The sequence below is a fragment of the Trichosurus vulpecula genome, chromosome 4 (assembly GCF_011100635.1).
Source record: "Trichosurus vulpecula isolate mTriVul1 chromosome 4, mTriVul1.pri, whole genome shotgun sequence".
Taxonomy (NCBI): domain Eukaryota; kingdom Metazoa; phylum Chordata; class Mammalia; order Diprotodontia; family Phalangeridae; genus Trichosurus; species Trichosurus vulpecula.
In genome coordinates this window covers 398,154,734-398,175,380 of record NC_050576.1, presented here as the reverse complement: position 1 = coordinate 398,175,380, position 20,647 = coordinate 398,154,734, and the positions used below count along the sequence as shown (strand labels likewise).

The window sequence follows — 20,647 nt, the reverse complement described above, 5'->3', positions numbered from 1 at the left end:
GAGCCAGCGACAGTTACAACGACAGTTACAGAGGCAGTTACGACAGTTACGTCAGTTACAGCCACAGCGACAGACACAGCTGAAGCAGGAGCTGCCAGTAGCAGAGCTAACCTACGGGAGAAAGCTGAACAAAGACTTCAGGCCATTACAGCGACAGTTACAGCGACAGTTGGAGCCAGAGGCAGTTACAGAGGCAGTTACGACAGTTACGTCAGTTTCAGCCACAGACACAGCTGAGGCAGGAGCTGCCAGTAGCAGAGCTGATCTACGGGAGGAAGCTGAACAAAGACTTCAGGCCAGTGGGTAATCTTATTACCATCGAGGGGGAAGCATGATTTTGCTTTACGCAATCATGCTTCTCTGTAGCCTCCTGGTTACTCTTGCAAGGCGTACTTATTGGGCCTGGAAGATTATGATCAACATATCAAAATGGGGCTGCTGGTTCATGGGTTGGTTACTGTGGAGCCTAAATAAATGTTTTGATTCTTCTGCCTTCTACTTTGAGAGTTTCTTATATCCGGCGATTCCGAACCTTTCAGACATGTTTATGATCCTCTTCGAGATTATAAACTCTGCCCTCCTGATACATTAGGTGCTGTGCTCTATGAGCAAAGCAGAATTGAAAAAGCTCAAAGGAAACACAGGATGTGGAAATTTAGAGTATCCACCCCAAATTTTCACATGGTTGTGCCCAACCTGTGGTAGTGCATTCTGAGCTCATCTTGGTCTGATCAGCCACAATCGGACACACCAAAACTTTACACTAGCATAGTGATGTCATTTTGGTCCTCTTCAAGAATGAAAGACAACAACCAACCAACCATGTGTCAGACGTGAAACTTGAACCCAGGTCTTCCTGGCTCACTATTCGCTATGTCTATAGATTAATCTAGCTCAATAAAGGAAACTTTACCCGGTATGGACATGGAAATCACTGATAAATTGACAGAGCATTCTTGATTCTGTGGGTCATGGTACATGGCTGTCAGTGTATCAATTTATTTGGTTAATTCAGAATTAATAAATAATAGCTTAAATTTATAGTTCATAAAACAGTTTTCATTGCTTTCATGTGAGCTTTACATGTGATGTAGGTGATGCTGGAATTTAAATCCTAGATTCTAGGATACAATGATACTGATTATCAGTCAGCTGCTATGAGTTGATAGGCTTACATAGAAAAGAAAAAAGTCATTAACTTTTTCTATTTTCCATTCACCTCCAAGACCTCTCCTAATCCAGCAGTAATAATGCTTTATGTTTTTTTATAGCATTTGACAGCTTACAAATGGTTTTCACATCATTATCTCAGTAGTTGCTAGACTATCTCCTCACGCTTTCTTTCTGAGTTTTAATTAGAAAATGTCTCACTAATTTGATTTCTGCATGCAGTTATTTCCTCTCCCTCCCCCCCTTTTTTTTAACTTTACAGAATCCCCGAGGCTATTATACAAAGTGGCTTCCCTTTAGAATGCTCCTTTGAAGAGATTGTCCCAATGGCTTCCAGGGAAGCCATAAGGAGAAAAAACACAAACACAAAAATAGCATATAGTAGTTTAGAACAGGAAGAAAGACAGAAAGAAAGGGAGAAAGAGAGAGAGAAAGAAAGGAAAAGAAATAAAGAAGGAAGGAAGGAAGAAATGGAAAGAAAAAAGAAGGATGAAAGAAAGAAAGAAAGAAAGAAGGAAAGAAAGAAAGAAAGAAAAAGAAAAGTGAGGGAAGGAAGGGGAGAAAGAGGGAAGGACAGAAGGAAGGAAGGAAGGAAGAAAGGAAGGAAGGAAAGAAGGAAGGAAGGAAGGAAGGAAGAAAGGAAGGAAGAGAAACATTTATTTTGTGCTAAGTTCTGTAGTGAGTACTAGGGAACAGAACAGAGTGGAGCAGGGATTGCCAATTTTTTTTATCATGTACCCCATTTGTAAAAATGTTTGATCCTGTAATCCCAATGTGTGTATTTACCTGTTTGTGAATCGCATTGATGTGCTAGTGTCCTAATAATTATGGACATTGTAAAACTTATACAAAAATAGAAATTTAAAAACATGAAATAATATCTAATCAGAGAGTGAACAGGGAGCCACTGGAGTTTACTAAGTAGGGGAGTAGTGGAGTCAGATATTTGCTTCTGAAAAATAATCTTACAGATGTACAAAGGGATGATTTACAGAGGAGAGAGAATTGAGGAGACTGTTGCAGCAGGCTCAGTAATAGGTGATGAGGCGCTGAACTGGAGTGGTGGTTGTATGAGAGGGGAGAAAGGGGCAGATGCAAAAGAGGGGCAGAGATGAAGAGATGTGACTACTCATTGAATACGTGGGGTATTTGGGAAAATGGAGATCCAAGAATAACACTGAGGTTGCAAGCCTATGGACGGTGGTGCCTTCACCTGAAACAGGAAGTTTTGGAAGAGGACAGATAATCACAACACATCCAAGCCTGCTCATCCTGTGTCATTCACTCTTTCCCACCAGAAAAAAAGCAAATGGTGGTTGTTTATGGACCACTAGGTATTATATGTCTATAGAAACAATGTAAAGGGGCTGTATCGGTTCCAAGTTACAGTCAGCAAAAACTGCTGTCCATACTAGTGCCTGCTCAGCTGCTTCTGGAGTCTAAGCTGCTCTCCTGCTTTCTGTCACTGGGTTCCATGATGCTGCCCCCTGTGTGGGGCCTCCCAGTGCCCACCAGTGCCAGACTTAGCATTGCCCTTCATCCTGGGCTGTGTCTTGTGGGCACATTGGTATGGTCAAATTAGGCATGTGGGATGGCTCAGGCAACTCTAAGGGGCTCTTGTAAAGGCTTAGGCTCCTCCTCTCAGTGGACACCCTGGTACATGAAATTCCTCCTGTCAGTCTGTTCTGACTGAGGGGTCCCAGGAGCTCTAATTCTCAAACTTATAAGGCTGCCACGAGGTTAGGAATGTCCATATCAGGATTTTCCATTTACCCTCAGGAGAAGAGACACAACAAAAGATGTGGCCACTGTTTCTGCCAGGATAACAGAGGGCACCTGAGACCTAAACTGCTGCCAGGGGTCTCAGAGAGAAAGGGAGTTACATGGTGGAATGGTTGAATAAATTATTGTATATGAATGTGATGTTATATTATTATTCCATAAGAAATAGTGAAAAGAGATGGCTCCTGAGAAACCTGAGAAGATTTATATGATTGAATGCAAAGTGAAGTGAGCAAAACCAGGAGAACGGCTTATTCAGCAACAACAACCCTACGAAGACAAGCAATTTTGAAGACTTAAGAACTCTGACCAATGCAATAATTAACTACAATTCCGGAGGACTGATGATGAGTTATGCTACCCACTTCTCTTTTTTTAAATTAAGGTTTTTTATTTTTAGTTTACAACACTCAGTTCCGCATGATCCTGAGTTCCAGATTTTCTTCCCCTGTCCCTCCTCCCCAAAACGGCGTGGAATCTGATATATCTCCTACATATAACTTTGCATTGAACTTATTTACACACTAGTCAAGTTGTAAAGAATTACGACCAATGGAATGAATCATGAGAAAGAAGAAACAACACCCCCCCCGAAAAAAAGAGAAAAAAAAGAAAAAAAAGGCAAGCATAAAGTATGCCTCAATCTGCATTCAGACTCCATAGTTCTTTCTGTGGATGTAGATAGCTCTCTCCATCATGAATCCTTTGGAGCTGTCTTTGAACCTTGTATTGCTGAGAAGAGCAAAGTCTATCGAAGTTAGTCACCACAGAAACAATACATCTGTGGAAGTGTACAATGTTCTCCTGGTTCTGCTCCATTCACTCAGCATTATATGATGCAGGTTTTTCCAGGTTATTGTGAAGTCTGTATCTTCCCCATTTCTTATAGCACAATAGTATTCCATTACATTCATATACCACAACTTGTTCAGCCATTCCCCAATTGATGGGTATCCCCTTGATTTCCAATTCTTTGCAACCACAAAAAGAGCCGCTGTAAGTATTTTTGTACATATGGGTCCTTTTCCCACTTGTGTGATCTCTTTGGGACACAGCCCTAGAAGTGGTATTGCTGGGTCAAAGCGTATGAACATTGTTATAGCCCTTTGGGCATAGTTTCAGATTGCTCTCCAAAATGGCTGGATCAGTTCACAACTCCACCAGCAATGTAACAATGTTCCAATTTTCCCACGTCCTCTCCAGCATTTATCATTTTCCTGTTTTGTCATGTTATCCAATCTGACAGGAGAGATGTGGTACCTAAGAGTTGTTTTGATTTGCATTTCTCTGATCAGTAGTGATCCAGAGCATTTTTTCGTATGCCCATAGATATCTTTAATTTCTTCCTCTGAAAACTGCCTGTTTATATCCTTTGACCATTTCTCAGTTGGGGAATGACTTGTATGCCTATAAATTTGGCTAAGTTCCCTGTATATTTTAGATATGAGACCTTTATCAGAGACACTGGTTGTAAAGATTTTCTCCCAATTCTCTGTTTCCCTCCTAATCTTTGTTGCTTGGCTTTTTTTGTACAAAAACATTTCAATTTAACATAATCAAAATTATCCATTTTACATTTTGTAATGCTCTCTATCTCTTGTTGGGTCATGAATTCTTTTCTTTTCCATAAATCTGATAAGTAAACTATTCCTTGCTCTCCCAAATTACTTATAGTATCAGCCTTTACTCCTAAATCATGAACCCATTTTGACTTTATTTTGGTATATGGTGTAAGATATTGGTCTATGCCCAGTTTCTGCCCTACCATTTTCCAATTTTCCCAGCAGTTTTTGTGAAATAGTGAATGCTTAGGCCAGAAGCTGGATTCTTTGGGTTTATCAAAGAGTAGATTGCTATAGTTGTTGACTACTGTGTCTTGTGTATCTAACCTATTCCACTGATCTACCACTCTGTTTCTTAGCCAGTACCAAGTAGTTTTGATGACTACCACTTTATAGTACAGTTTAATATCTGGTATGGCTAGGCTACCTTCCCTAGAATTTCTTTTCATTAATTCCCTTGATATCCTGGACCTCTTGTTCTTCCAGATGAATTTTTTTATTATTTTATCCAGCTCCGTAAAATCATTTTTTGGTAATTTAATTGGTATGGTGCCAAATAAGTAAATTGATTTAGATAAAATTGTTGTTTTTATTATATTAGCTCATCTTAACCACAAGCAACTGTTGTTTTTCCATTTATTTAGATCTGACTTTATTTGTGTGAAAAGTGTTACATATATGCTACCCACCTCTTGATGGTCCCACAGAGAGGTAATGATCTCAAGAGCTGGGAAGAGACTTACATTTTCAGACATGGCCAATGTGGGAATTTGTTTTACTTGGGTAGGCATATTTGTTACAAGTGTTTTATTTATTTATTTTTTTAATTTGGATTGTGGAGTAGGAGGAAAAAGGAGTCTCTAGATAGGCATTCCCCCCAAATAAGAAAGAAGGTCATTAATTTTTTTTAATGCAGGGTAGGGGCTAGAAGGAAGGCTAGAAGGAAATACACACAAGCAAGACAGCTTTGAAAGTTACGTTTTGAATTTATTATATACTTAAAAGGAAAAGCAAGCTGTATGCAATCAAGATTCCCAGTTTCCTATACAAGCCTTTTTTTTTTTCTGTTTTCCTTTGTATATGGAGACAAATGATGATTTCATTTGGTATTAAGCTCAGAATTTTAAAATTGAAGTTTAAAACAGAAGAGATGAAGAGTTTCAGTCCCTAGGAATGCAGACTATACCTCTCCTTTTAAATGGATATAGCAGTCCACTCTTTTCTCCTCCTCTCTCCCTCCATTCTCAGAGGATTAACTAGGATGAATATTTCTGATTCTAGAAGGGTCTCTAGAAGGGTCTCCTGGGGAAGACCAAGAGGTGGTTCTGGAGATCATTATCATCGCCAAATACAAGAGTTATATAAATTCAATAAATGACAGTTTTACATTTATCATCTTCAGAGAACAGTTCTTAAAGATGCAAAGCACAGATTCCCATTTGACTCTTGTTGCTAAAAGCCCAATTGGTTTACTCTCTCATTCACTCTGGTATATGCCTCACCATATGTGAACAGCTCTACCAGAACCAGGGAAGTGATCGTTGAAAGCCCATGATGGACTATGGAGGTGAGAGGGTGGATTTGGATTGATTTTTCCACCCTCCCCCTGGTTGCACATACACTTTGTGAGGATCAGTTTGCAGACTGTCAAGTGGTCACATCTTCCACTTTGAGGACTGCTGATATGTATCGTTCAACCTTTGTTTTGAAGAGGACCAATCAAGTATGCATCAACTCCTTAGCCAGTTGATGGAAGTTGCAGGAAGTTGTTGGTCTCACCCCCTCTTCCAGAGTCATCGAAGTCTGGTGGCAAGATAAAAGTCAAGAATGTAGTTTAATCTATAACCTGAATTAGTTTACCTAGAGAGTCTGTTTAACTGGGTTTGTTAGTTGTGAGTTTATGAGTCTGTTTAGCTAAGTTGATTCAACTTTTATAATATTGAAGAAAGTATGGGATTATGAATTTGTCTTTCTTTAACTTTTACAGCCTAAGAGGAATGTGTAAGACTGCAATATGTAAAAGAATTATTTCTCTGTCACTCTGATGTATTTTTGTCTATATGAGGCCTTCTTAGCATCCTAATGGTTGTTCAGATTTATTTTTTTGTCTGAGATCTGAACCTATGCTTAAGCATAATAATAAAACCTAGGTTTTTCTTCCCTCTATAATTTCTCCATTGCAGTAGATCAATTTTGGCAGCAATTACCTACCACAATAACTCAGAAAGGAGATATTTCTCCTATAACATATCCAGTAGTAGAGTGGGGAGTTTTATGAGGTTATAAGCTCCTAGTCAGTGAAAGTCTTCAAGCAGAAGCTGGATAATCACTGGTTTGAGACATTATACATGAGATTCATGCTCAGGTGGACTGAAAGACCTCTGAGTTCTCTTCCAACTTAATCTGTTGGAGGAAATGTGGTTCAACAGAAAAAATCCAGGCTTGGAAGTCTGAGGATCTGAGTCCTACCTGTGTCATCTTGGGTAAGTCACTTAACTAGATTTTTATTCAGGCTCTTTCCTTTGGCCTTGGTTTTTTGACTTCTTATTCCCTCTCGTTTGTCTCTGGTTTCCCTGCTCACTTTTCGGCTCCTTCCATTTCCACTACTTCACAGAGCCATGAAGCTGGTTGTTTTCAGCTTCTTTGAGTTAGGGGTTTCTTGAACCTGGGTCTCAGTTTCCTCGTCTGTAAAATGAAGATGTTGGGCTAGATGACTTTGCGATCTATGATCGCAAAGCTTATAATTCTAGGATACCTGAATTTTAATTCCGGCCCTGCCATTATTGAAATGCGTGACCATGCGCAAGTCACCTGTTTGGCCTGTTTCCTGCTGGCTGTGGCCACTTGGTAGTCTGCAACTTGACCCTTACAGAGTGTGTGAGCAACCAATGGGAGGGTGGAAAAAAAAAAACCAATCCAAATCTACCTTCCCATTTGTAAACAATGGAGGGCTAGACTAAATAATCTTTAAGTTCCTGCTCCTGTTTTAAAATAGTATGATTCTAGTAGGAAACTAAAAACCAAAGGAATGGATTGCCTAATGTCACACTGTTAGCCAGGAAAGTTTTGAGAATTTTCATTTGGGCAATGGGAAACATCCCATATCCTTATCCTCATGCCTGTCTATGGGGCAGCTAAGAGACACATTGTTATTGTACATGGAGTCCAACAGGACTGGACCTGGAACTGGAAGTTGGAGCTGGAGTCAGGAAGACCTGAATTAGTATCCTGCCACAGACATTTACTATCTGTGTGACCCTGGGCAAGTCACTTAACATCTATCTGCCTTGGTTTCCTATAAAATGGGAGATAATAACCCACCCCTTTGAGTTGTTATGAGGATCAAATGAGATACCATACATAAAGCATTTTACAAAGTACTATATACATGCTATTATCTATTATTAATATTAATATTAAAGGCAGCTAGACGTCATAGTGGATAGAGCACTAGACTTCGAGTCAGGAAGACCTGAGTTCAAATCTGGTCTCCCTTACTAGCTGGTCACTTCACCCTGTTTGCCTCAGTTTCTGCATCCGTAAAATGAACTGCAAAAAGAAATGGCAAACCATTCCAATATCTTTGCCAAGAAAACGCCAAATGGAGTCACAGTCAGAAACAACTAAACAACAATTTTATTAGTGCAAGAAAGAAAATAAAATACGTTTTTCTGATAAATATATAGAGCCCTCTTATAGGAAGAGGATGGGGCTCCTGTCTTTCCAATGCTGTCTTTTCTACAATTCAATCACTTTCCTTTCTGCTCTTATTTCTTAATAAGACACTCATTTAAGGGAGAGATCCTGGGAGGCAAGGAAGAGTGATGCCTTGTTCCTCAATGGTCAGGAGAAAGTGCTCAGCTGTGACCCTGCAAACAACTGATGGTGTCTCGTGAAGGGCAGTGTGAGGCAACATTATTGGGGACCTCAAGTCCATTTGAAATAGATCAGTGCCATTTGACTGAGTTTCTACACCTATTTCTGTTTGCTTCCATCCCTTTCCCTTCTTGCTGAGAAGCACATTTTCTGGAAAGTGCCACTGAGCATAACCAGATCCTGAAGGGAGGCCAAAGACTGATTCAGAGTGCTGAACTGGTGCTTTTACCAACTTGAAGACAGACCAACTCTATCTCTTACTACCTGACAGGTGATAGACAGAATGCAAAAATGGATGATTCAGGTGATAGAGTGAGAAAGAACAAAGCTATATGAACAATTTTTTTTTAATTTCTGATGAGCAAGTAAATTTTTTTTTTTTTGCTGGTCCTGTAATTTCATTAACTACAATGAAGATCAGCACCTTGTTTTTTATAATCTCAAAGAGTTGTCTGGGTGATTGAGAGGTTAGTTAAGTGACTTGCCCAGGGTCACCCAGGTGGGATCTGGACCCATTTCTTCCTGACTCTGGAGCTGGCCCTTTATCTACCATGATATGCCTGCCTGTGTGTGCCCCATCTCTGTCTTGGGTCCTTTGCTCTTCTTTCTCTCTAATATTTTTCTTAGTGATCTCATTAGCTCCCATGGTTTTAATTACCATCTATATGCAGATGATTCTCAGATCTGTGTCCGGCCCTAACCATGACCTCCAGTCTTATGTCTCCAACTGCCTGCTGGACAGATGGCTTGTAGATATCTTAAACTCAACATGCAGATCATACTGAAAACTCCCCTTTACTAAGAAGGGTACCACCATCCTCCCAGTTACCCGGACCCATAATGTGTCCTCCTTGATTCCTCTAACTCATCCCACATATCCAATCTGTTTCCAAATTCTGTTAATTCTACTTTTGCCAATAACTATCATATGTGCCCCCTTCTCTCCTCTGACACTGCCATATCCTGTTGCCAGCTCTTATCACTTGATGCCTAGTCTATTGTAATAGCCGGCTGGTTGGTTTCCCTGTCTAGTGTTTTCATCACTTCATTCCATCCTCCACTTAGCTGCCCAAAGTGACAGAAGAAAACTTCAAATGGAGCTGCTAACTCATCCATTTTAGTTCACACCTATGCTGTGTAGTTTCAAATTGTATCATTGAAATCTTTTAAAATTTTTTTTAATTTAATGAATTAAGTCAATGATACCATACATGATTATGCATTTATGAGACACCTTGTTGAAAGAGACTTTTAGGTGGCAATGTGTTCTACTGAACCTAAAGCTTTTATTTTTTTAAATTGTTAAAAAACAATAAGCATAGTGGAAAGGTGAATTCTCAACACATTTCAACTGTGTGATGGTAAAGTCGTGGCTAACTGTGGAATGTCACTTTCAAAAAGCCTGATTTTTCCCTCCTAAAGTCTGCATCAAAGATGCCTTCAAAAAGTGTATAGTATAAACATGAGTTTATATAAATACGACGAAGCTTTAAAATCTTTGAGCCCTCTAAGTGCTGTGAACACTCTGGGTTTGAATAGGTATCCTTGCCTTTCTGATAAACCAAAACCTCCTGATGCCTCATCAATGTTGCTTCCATTATCAGTGGTCCTCTTTTGGGAAATATAATTAATGAACAAGCATTTATTCAGTGTCCAATAGGCGCCAGGCATTGTGCTGGGTGCTGAACTGATGTTCCTGACCTCAAAGGTCTTCTATTTGGTACATTCTTTTGGGGGAGATACATGCATCTGTCTAATGAGCATAGGAGTAGCATCTCAATCACAAGGTACTTTCGAGGACCAAATGAGATATGTAAAGTAGTATAGAATGTTAGTTATGATTACTTATATAAATGCATATTACTTAAAAACAAAGAAAATTTTTGGGGGGAGGGCATTAATAGCTTTTTGGGAGGATCAGGAAATTTTGACTGAGCCAGACACTTAATCACTGTTTAGGACACAAGGGATCAAAATAGTTTCTGACAACTGCAGATCCTATCTCATTATCTGTTACCTCATTTATGTAATGCTGATATAGCTTCGTTTTATGCAATATCATCATTAATAAAATGCTGGCTGGAACTTACTTTAGGTAGATCCCATTCGGTTTATCAACCCTGTAGACCAACTGGTGCCTTCTCTGCAAATGTTTTTAATTTGAAGGTTGTCCTTGACAGACACCAACCAAAATGCAGAGTGAAGCTTCTCTCTTCTACAGTGGGAAAATAGGTGTAGAAGACAGAAGCTGATGTTCTCTGAGGTGCTCTCTTTTGAGTATTCATAAGGTTTGGGAATTTTCTCCATACCTTTGGTATCTTCTCTTCCATCAGAAAACTTGTGAATGAATTCTTCAGTGCACACACAATTGTATTGCTTCCTGCACAAATGACCTTGATTTAGATCTCTTCTATCCCTCTGCTTTTTCCCATCTTTGTTCAATTTCTACTTCTTTTTAAGAACATCTAGGACTGTGGTCATCAATGTGGTGGCTCCATCTTTCTTGATGTCATAAAACACATGCTTGCTGAAGGAGTTTGACATCGTCATGGGATAGAATCAGTCTAGAATCAAAGTTGTGAAAAGACTTCATAAAGGAGGTCCTATCTGAAGATGATCTTGTACTGTTTTGATCAAGTTCCAGGATACCACACCATTTCCTGGATGAGCTCTTATCAACACTCAGAATAGTTTGGCCTTACCATTCCCACCAAACAACAACAACAACAACAACAACCAAAACAACCAATTGGTTGAAGAATGTCTATTGTCCACTATGATAATGATGTTACATGGATAACTTACAGAGCTTATTCGCCAATACATCTGGGACAGAGAACGCAAATGGATAAGTTGGGTCCAGAATTATGCAGGAGGAGGTGGGAAGGCAGGAAAGCTCATCAGAAAGTGCAGAAAATTCCTTTAGTGACCCCTAAATTTCCTTGACGTCATCTTTTAAAAGCTAATATTCTACCAGGATTGTTGAATGGATATGTCATGGCACACACTATGATCTCTGAAGAATTAAAATTGACTTATCATTTAGAAGGCATTTAGAAGAACTATCATTTAGAAGCATGCATGGTGGGTGTGAGCAGGCTATCCTTAACATAATAAACAAGGCACTATGAAAAATGGTTAAGAGTAAAAGAAATGAATTATTGAAAGGCCACATAGCAAGATCAAAGAATAACTAATGTTCCACTAGTATCTTTGAGTGATGTCAGGAGAAATCAAGAAAGGACCACAGCATGCTAAGTGGATCCCTTGGGAAAAATTTGCATCAGATATATAAGGATAAAAGTAATATGATTTGCAACCCTGGAGAGGTCCTTCACTTCCATAGTGAGAACACAAATCCATTTAAGTACTGTTAAAAATAACCAATTTTAAAGGCAATTATTATTTAGGAAACAAAATTTTGAATGTTCTAGAGTTGTACCAACTCTTCCACAGTACTTGAATTGTTTCTGGCTGCTTGCAATATTTTCTCCTTGACCTGGGAACTCTGGAATTTGGTTATAATATTCCTCAAAGTTTTCTTTTGGGGATCTCTTTCAGGAGGTGATCGGTGGATTCTTTCCATTTCTATTTTGCCCTCTGGTTCTAGAATATCAGGGCAGTTTCCCTTGATTAATTTCTTGAAAGACGATGTCCAGGTTCTTTTTTTGATAATGGCTTTCTGGTAGTCAAATAATTTTAAAATTATCTCTCCTGGATCTATTTTCCAGGTCAATTGTTTTTCCAATGAGATATTTCACATTGTCTTCTATTTTTTTCATTCTTTTGGTTTTGTTTTATAATTTCTTGATTTCTCATAGAGTCATTAGCTTCCACTTGCTCCATCCAAATTTTTAAAGAATTGCTTTCTTCAGTGAGCTTTTGGTACTCCTTTTCCATTTGGCCAATTCTACTTTTTAAGTTATTCTTCTCACTGGCTTTTTGGACCGCTTTTGCTATTTGGGTTAGTCAAATTTTTAAGGTGTTATTTTGTTCAGTATTTTTTGGGTCTCCTTTACCAAGCTGTTCACTCATTTTTTCATGATTTTCTTGCATCACTCTCATTTCTCTTCCCAATTTTTTCTCTACTTCTCTTACTTGATTTTCAAAATCCTTCCATGGCCATGCGACCAATTCATATTTTTCTTGGAGTCTTTGGGTGTAGAAGCCTTGACTTTGTTGTCTTCTTCCGAGTGTAAATTTTGATGTTCCTTGTCACCACAGTAACTTTCCATAGTCAGGTTTTTTTTTTCTGTTTGCTCATTTTCCCAGCCTATTACTTGACTTTTAACTCTTTGTTAAAGTAAGACTCTGCTTCCAGGGTGGAAGGCACACTGTCCCATGCTTCAGGGGTTTCTTGCAGCTGTTTTTAGATACTTCTAGGGACTTGCAAGTTTTCAGTTTTTCCAAGGTGGTATGATCTAAGGAGAGGTGTCCTCTCCTGGCCTATGCTCTGGTCTGTGAGTGACCACAAGTACTCTTTCATGCCCTGGAACTGTGAGGAGGGTTCCCTCTCCACTGCTGCCACTAGCTCTGTTATGCCAGTGCTCCTCCTCGCCCCAGAACTGCGACCTAGATCCAAGTATGGGCAAAGCAACAGAGTCCTGCCTCAGTGCCAGCAAAGAGATCCCTTTAATGTCCTTTTGACCAGTTGTTTGATCTCTTTACCCTCTGTAGGTTGAAAGCTTCAGAAACAGCCCTTGCTGCTGCCACCGCCACTGCTGATTCAGTCACTCCCAAGGCCTGTTCCTGGTTTGTTGGGGCTGTGCTGGGACTGGGGCTAGACTGTGTTCCTTCCTCACTTAGGTCCGACAGCCTTTTCCTACTAATCTTCTAGGTTGTCTTTGGCATTTATGAGTTGAGAAGTCTGGAAACCAACCACAGCTGCAAGTGATTCAGTTCTGAGGCCTGCTCTGGGTTTTGCTGGGGCTGAATCTGTGCTGGTATGGTCTGCGCTGGACTACACTCTTCTCTCAGCCTGGTGCAACAGATATTTCCTGTCAACTTTCCAGGTTGTCTTGGGCTGGACATTTGTTTCACTGCTTTTTGGGTGGGTTCTGCTGCTCTAAAATTTGTTTAGAGGCATTTTTTACAGGTATTTGGAGGGGTTTGAGGGAGAGATCTGGAGTTCCTGTCTTTATTTCACCATCTTGGCTATGCTCCCAGTTGTGTCAACTCTTCACAAAGGTTCATCTTAAGAACAAATTATAGCCTGTGAAGATGAAATTCTTTTCTTTTAGCTTTCACAGTCAAGATGAGAACAAGAATTTCACCATTTTTCCTTCCCTGACTCAGGTAATTGAACGATATTGAGTATTTTTGTTATAGAAATCAATTAAATTGAGGAACCCAATTGGATTACCATGGAAATGAGAGATAAAGTCCACCTCACATAAATAACTTTTTTTAGACAGATTTGCGTTCAAACAGTGCTCATGATAACAGAACATTCCAACTGTAGCAATTAACCCAAGAGAATTCAAAGAAAAGAAAGCAGAAAAGCTGTTATCACAGACAAATCCAACTGACCCTTGAACATCACTGTATAGTTGACAAATCCACACTTGGAGAATATTCCCTCTTTTGAAGTAATTTATGCACCCCTATAAAATGCCATTGGACTATCCTGGTAAATTACCCAGAAATAGTTACCCCACTAAGTAGGGAGAGCAACCCATATCTTTGCCAGATCAAGAATCAAAGGCATTGCTCAAGGCCAGTTTCAAAAAAATACTCAGGGCCAATGGCTTGGGATCCACATCCACAAATACATTAAGATAGCAACCCCTAGATTTAAGGAAACATGCCCTCCAACCATGAGAACACACAGAATAACTGTAATGGGGATGCCATATTCCTCTATTTGGCACAAAGATGTGCCATTCTTATCCCAGAAAGGCACATCAAGAAAGCCTAGGTTATGACGCAATCATTGGAACCTATTCCTGTATTGTGTGTGTGTGTGTGTGTGTGTGTGTGTGTGTTTTTAAATAATGGCTGACCCTGGGGTCAGTTATGAACAGAGCTATTTACATTTAGCATCCTTCACCTTCCTTTCTGAGGTCTTTTTTCACCCGATTTCAGTCACAGAAGTTGGCTTCCTACTCCATGCAGGAATCTACCCTACAACATATTCAATTTCTCTTAAATGCTCCCACTGATAGGGAACTTATTACCTGTATGGGCATCCATTCAATTTTCATGAAGATTTAATTATAAAGATCTGTCTTATATGAACCAAAATTTGCCACTGTAACTTCTATTCTGAGCCTGTAGGCACTTAATAAATATTTATTATCTGTAAAATCGGGAAAATATCTACATAGAGTGGCCATGAGGAGGGTATTTCATAAACTGTAAAGCATTATGTAAACATGAGCTGTTATTATAAAATTTCATATTCCAATATATGGGGAGAAAACTATCTTTGAGATATAGAGCTTTTTATGTGCTCCTTGAACCATGGAATGAAGTCAACTTTCTACCCTTCCTATGTATAAGGTAAGTCTTGGGTCTTATTACGCAGAGAACATTCAGACTACACTTTCAAAACTGAGCATAGCCTGACCTGCATCCTAGATTTGGGGTGAGCAAATTTCAAAGGGTTCAGAAAGAGATCAGATAGGATGCTAAGGCCTCAAGTTGCACAGGGCAAGTTAGCTGAGGAGAGATGGAATGCTCTCAAGAATGAAATTCTGAAGACACATCATACTGAGGTGGTCTCTAAAACAGACTGTTGTATATGTGCATGGAACTTGCTCTTAAACCAATTTTGCCTTTTAAGAGATGTTCAGAAGATGCATGAAGAACAGGTAATGGGATGAATGCAAAAGTGTCATGATCTGGTATAGGTATTGCTAAAACATGCAACTGGTCAAGTCTGATGAGGAATGCCAAGACCAACAAAGGAGGCTTTTAATCAATATAAGGAGTAAGTTAGGTAGGATTAAAGAAGAGAGGGGATTACTAGTTGGGGTAGATGGGACCAACAGAGAAAACAGAACTGCTTGGTTGCTATTTTGTTTGATTTCTTGGACCAAAGAGAAAAATCAATGGGTAACAAGTTAAAACCCAAGATAAGTAAGGAGAAAATAAGCATGTATCTAGCTGTCTTTGATGAATTTAGGACATTACTGGGGTCCTGAAAGTTGGTGGATGGGATTGTTAAGCCATTGTGGGATGACTTTGAAAGATCATGGAGAATGGGGGCAATGAGGTTTGGAGAAGGGCAAATGTCATGGTTTTTGAAAATAAAAATGGAAGGAGGCAAAAGGTGCAAATGATGCATCAAGGAGCTTGACTTTCTGGGCTTTAAAAAAATTCTTGTATATGGGATAGCTTTCCGGGAAGAAAAAAAGATAGGATGGGAAATTTAGGCAATATAAAAATGAAACTTTTTTTTAAAAAAGAAGTCTAGGATTGTTCTAGATGCTTACTGAATAGCTAGAAAAAATAAGCAATGACAGACAGCAAAGTTTCAGAAAGAGTGCGTTCATTTTTTGAGAGGATTATTAGGTAGTCACATCAAAAAGAAATACTGTAGTTATAAGTCACTTACATATCAGCAAAATATTTGATAAATACTGTATTTGGGGACAAGGTAGAGAAATATGGGTTAGATCAGAGTATAATGAGGGAGACTCCAATTGGAACAACATTTTGACATCAAGTGAAGCTGTTTGACTCCTTTCCTGGGAACATCTGAAAGGGGATGCTTGTTCAGATATAAGCTGGACTAGATGGCCTTGGTGCCAGGAAGACTATCTTCCTGAGTTCAAATCCAGCCACAGACACTTACTAGCTGTGTGACCTCGGGCAAGTCTTTAACTCCGTTTTCCTCATTTTCTTCATCTGTAAAAATGAGCTGGAGAAGGAAACGGCAAACCACTCTTATTATCTTTGCCAAGAAAACCCCAAATATGGTCATGAAGAGTCTGAAATGACTGAACAACAATAACAGATGGCCTCAGAGATCTCGATTACCTCTGATATTTTGTGATTCAGAATTCTAAGGGTCAGAGTTCTATTTTACCATGCTGTAAATATCATCTCTGTTTAACATCACAATCTCATTTTTTAAAAAAATTACATAAATGCAAGAAACACTGTCTATTTTTTTGGATGGGTGAGGAGATGGGGAAAGGGAGGGCTATAGATTTGTTTCTTTTCATTTAACTTTTAAATGCATGCTCTGGCTTGAAAAGTTCTGGTCTCATCAGCTTCATTTTTTCCTTGGGGAAAATACCACAAAAATACAATCAGTCTAACAAATCATACCATATAAGGCAAATGGTCCATTTCTGGTCTCCATACTTTTATCAATAAAAATTTACTGAACTATATGCCTATCATGAAGCACAATATGCTCATGAGTGTACAAGAACAAGATAAAACTCTAGTTCAGCCTTTAAGAAGCTTAATGTCTTCCCAGAATGCCCTTCATTATTTCTGTAAATTTGGTCTGGGCTGCACATAATAATTCAAAGGCCATCATTCTCAATTATGTAGCATATATAATAACTTTGGTTTTTCAATAGACTTGTACAAATACATAAACTAATTTTTCCCTTTTTCCACCATCTATCTGCACTGTGCAGAAACAAGATGTCCACTTTAATTAAAAATTGAAAAGCCTATGAGTTTAAGTTATAATATTTTATTAAAATAGCATATTCAACCACTGTCAACCAATAATACAATAACTTTTTTATTTTTCCCAGAGTACGCAGCACAACACAGTAGTGATTTAAAATATCCTTATCCATGATAATCAATGAAAATATCTCCAATTCAAGTGAGCAACTAAAACTAAAACCTTGAAAAATTTCTGAATCCAAAGAAACATAAAGGTTTCAAACAGAATTCTCTCATATACTCCTGCAGACGCAATCCCAGCATTTTACTTGCCCAAAAATACTGTTAAGTTCTTCTCTTATGCATAGTATGACTATGGGACCCATATTTTATAAATAAAATTGGCATTTGCCATTCCATTTATCTTCCTTTTCAGCTTCACAAAGAAACCAGTAAATAAAACTGTCAGTGACAGTCAACAACAAAGGATCTCACAGCAAGATAAAAAACTTGAAAATACTCAAAGATGTTTCTATTCTATTTGTACATAAAAAGACAGATTTTAAAAAGTGCAAGGCAAGATTTGCAGTTTTTTTTGAGTGTGTGTGTGTGTGTGTGTGTGTGTGTGTGTTGGGGAAGGGTTTAGGCACATCCATTTCCTTAAAGCAAGCTTCAGAATGAAATTCCAGTTTGTTCTTCATGACACCTGTTTAAGTCTTTCTTTTAAAAAAAAAGGAAAAGGAAAAAAAATTACATCCTGTCAAATGTAAAAGAGGGAATTCTCCTGTCCAGAGAAGCAAATCCTTCCTTCAGTTATGTCGTGTTCGGCCTTTTTTTATCCTCGCAGGTTTTGGTTTGGGGATGTATTGATTATTTGCTTGGTACTCAAGTTCTTTACGGAAGTAGTGAATTGCCTTATTTAAGCCTTCTTCCAAAGGGACCTGTTTGGAGAGAGAGAGAGAGAGAGAGACAAGGTCACATCAATACCGGGTTTCTTTTCTAATGAAATAAATAATTGTGCTTATCCTCAGGGGCTTACTGTTGCAGGAAATGCTGGTTTTCAACATGAAGTGTCTGCTAGGAACGCTCACAGCACCACACACTGGCCATAGGACCAGTGCCAACCCAAGAAAAACAGAATACCTTGCTTGTTGCTTTCACAATGTGGCTGAGTCCAGCAGCAGCAATACAGTTTTGTTTTTATATTTCATCCTTGCTTATTTATCATAAGTAAAATTCTACTCTAAAACAAATGTCAAATCCTGAAACTCTTGACCTACTTTTCTTTTTTTCCTTTCTTTCTCCTTCCTTCCTTCTTTTTTGCTTCTACCTAGTAGTTTCTATTCCTGATTAAACAATGAAAAAAATGCCACTTGGGGAGACACTCATTTTCTTTTAAAAGGGCAAGTCATTTGACCTTTCAAGGACTCAAGATTCCTCGTTTGGAATACGAGGAGATTTGACTGGATTGCCTCCAGGCTCCCTTCTACCTCCAGAACTGATTCTGGAAGAAGGCCACGGGATAGGGAAAGCATACGTGAAAATACAGTCGGCATTTTGCTAGTGAGCCCCTTTATGTACCAAGCACCTGTACATGTTTCACATTAAGCTGGATGGGCTACTTTCATCTACTTTTGGTTGAAGGGACAGAATACTGAAAAACGACCTGGAATGGTACAGCTTAAAATTATCTTAACCTCAGTGTTAGTTATCAGCTCGCTTTAAATAACAGCTGAGCTTTCACTTATGAACCTAGAGGGTAAGGTGGAAGTGGCACATGCCCCAAAGGTTCTTTTGGCATAGCTCCCTTCAAAATCCCTACAAGACAAGAAATCTTGAGAGAAAAAGGAACCTGGTAATTATTGGACAGTTGGATGGGTCCCTGGAATCACAGTATCATCAATTTAGAAGGGGAAGGAACCTTAGTGATCACCTAGTCTGACCCCCTTTCATTTTATAGATGAGAAAATTGAGGCCTAGAAATGTTAAGTGACTTGCCCAAGGTGAGAGGGGTATCAGAAGTAGGATTTGAACACAGGTCCTTTGACTCCATATTCAATATACTTCCCACTGTACTACACAGCCTTCAACTAGAAATACCTAATTTTGCCTCTAGTCTTTAGAATACGTAATGTCTGGATTTATTACTTCATGTCACGGGAAGGGGGAGACTAGAACTTCTGACTTTGGTGGGGGACGGATTCTCTCTCTACAAATGCAGAGATTGGCAATTGGTCTGTGACACTTAGCCTCAAGGAGCTGATTACGGAACTGAGATGTTAAGCAACTTTGCCACAACAATGCCGAGTGATCTAAAATGTTCGTCGGGACCTGAAGCCGGGTCATTTTTACTCTAAGGCCAGCCCGCTCCACTATGCCATGCTTCCTCTTATGCGATAGATGTGTTGTAAATAAAAATTTTTTTTTGTAAACTGAATCAAATGACAAGCACTAGAAAAGCTTGCTATTTAATGTGGAAACCCCAGAGAAAATCCTTTCGGGGAAAAAAGAATCCTTTTGTGAGGTAAGAAGTCATCCTAGAATGTTTTCATATAATGCAGATATTTTGCAAGGAAAAGAAAAGAGGGAAAAGGATGGGAGAAGGGAAGGGAGGAAAAGCACATCTTTAATCGTTAAAAATGGAAATATAAGTAACAGCAACACTGTGTGATGATCAACTATGAATGACTTAGCTCTTCTCAGCAATACAATGAGCCAAGACAACTCCAAAAGACTCATGATGAAAACACTGTCCACATCCAGAAAAAATGGAGCCTGAATGCAGATCGGAGCGTACTATTTTTACTACTTCTTTTTTTCATGTTTCTTTTTCCTTTTGTTCTGTTTCTTCTTTCATAACATGACTGATGTGGAAATATGTTTTACATGATTGCACATGTATGACCCACATCAGACCTTATTGTCTTGGGGAAATTAGAGGGCAGGGGAGGAGAAAAATTTGGAACTCAAAATCTTATAACAAAATAAAAAACAACAGCCAGGAATGTAAGCTGTTAGATGGAAGTAAAACAAAAGACTGGCTTTTGGGGATTTGAAATTCATTTTAGAGTAGGATTTACTTGCAATATGTTGAGGAAAGTCTATATGGCTCCCACCCTCATAAGTGCCCTTGGCAGCTGGGGTCCAGGATAGACCAATGAGTGGGAGTGACAACAAGGGCATCCCTCATCATCTCCGCCACCAGCCTCTTGCCCCAAAGCTACCAACATTACATGCTTCCAAAGGAGATAGCAACCTTCCTCCCAAGCTGCAATAACAAACTTGGGAGTTCACAGCAAGGGGCAGTTATCTTCTATAGATTAGTTAAAGCCCCAAAGCATGAGAATTTTTTCCTACCTAGGGCTTATGAATTTGCTGTCTCTCTGATTCATAGATATTAAATAGGTTATGCAGCCTTACAGGTAAGCTTTCATGCATCCAAGAAAGGGTGCAGACAGAGTTAAATGGAGGCATTCTGCTTCACTAGAAACTCTAAACGTGGATCTAAGAAAGCAACAGCAACAAACGTCATGATGCGTCTATAAGGTCCAAACAGGCCCCTGGCCAAGGTGTCTGCAGAGGGGAAGTACAACCGTGTGCATATCATTGCTTTTGGCCCAGGCAGGGCCATTAAAGTTATTTCCTTGGTAACAGAAAGCAATTTTCAAATGATGCATGAAAAG

General features: G+C 39.1%; 1 protein-coding gene across 2 annotated transcripts in view; it reads right to left on the bottom strand.

Annotated features, from left to right (window-relative positions):
• Positions 1-17,030: 17,030 nt before the first annotated feature.
• Positions 17,031-20,647, bottom strand: part of UXS1 (UDP-glucuronate decarboxylase 1) — a 146,768-nt gene continuing 143,151 nt past the window's right edge. For both annotated transcript variants that reach the window (XM_036757720.1, XM_036757721.1), the window contains exon 15: positions 17,031-17,905. In XM_036757720.1, the coding sequence (XP_036613615.1) occupies positions 17,774-17,905 (132 nt within the window). In that variant the 3' untranslated portion in view covers positions 17,031-17,773. The remainder of the gene's footprint in view (positions 17,906-20,647) is intronic.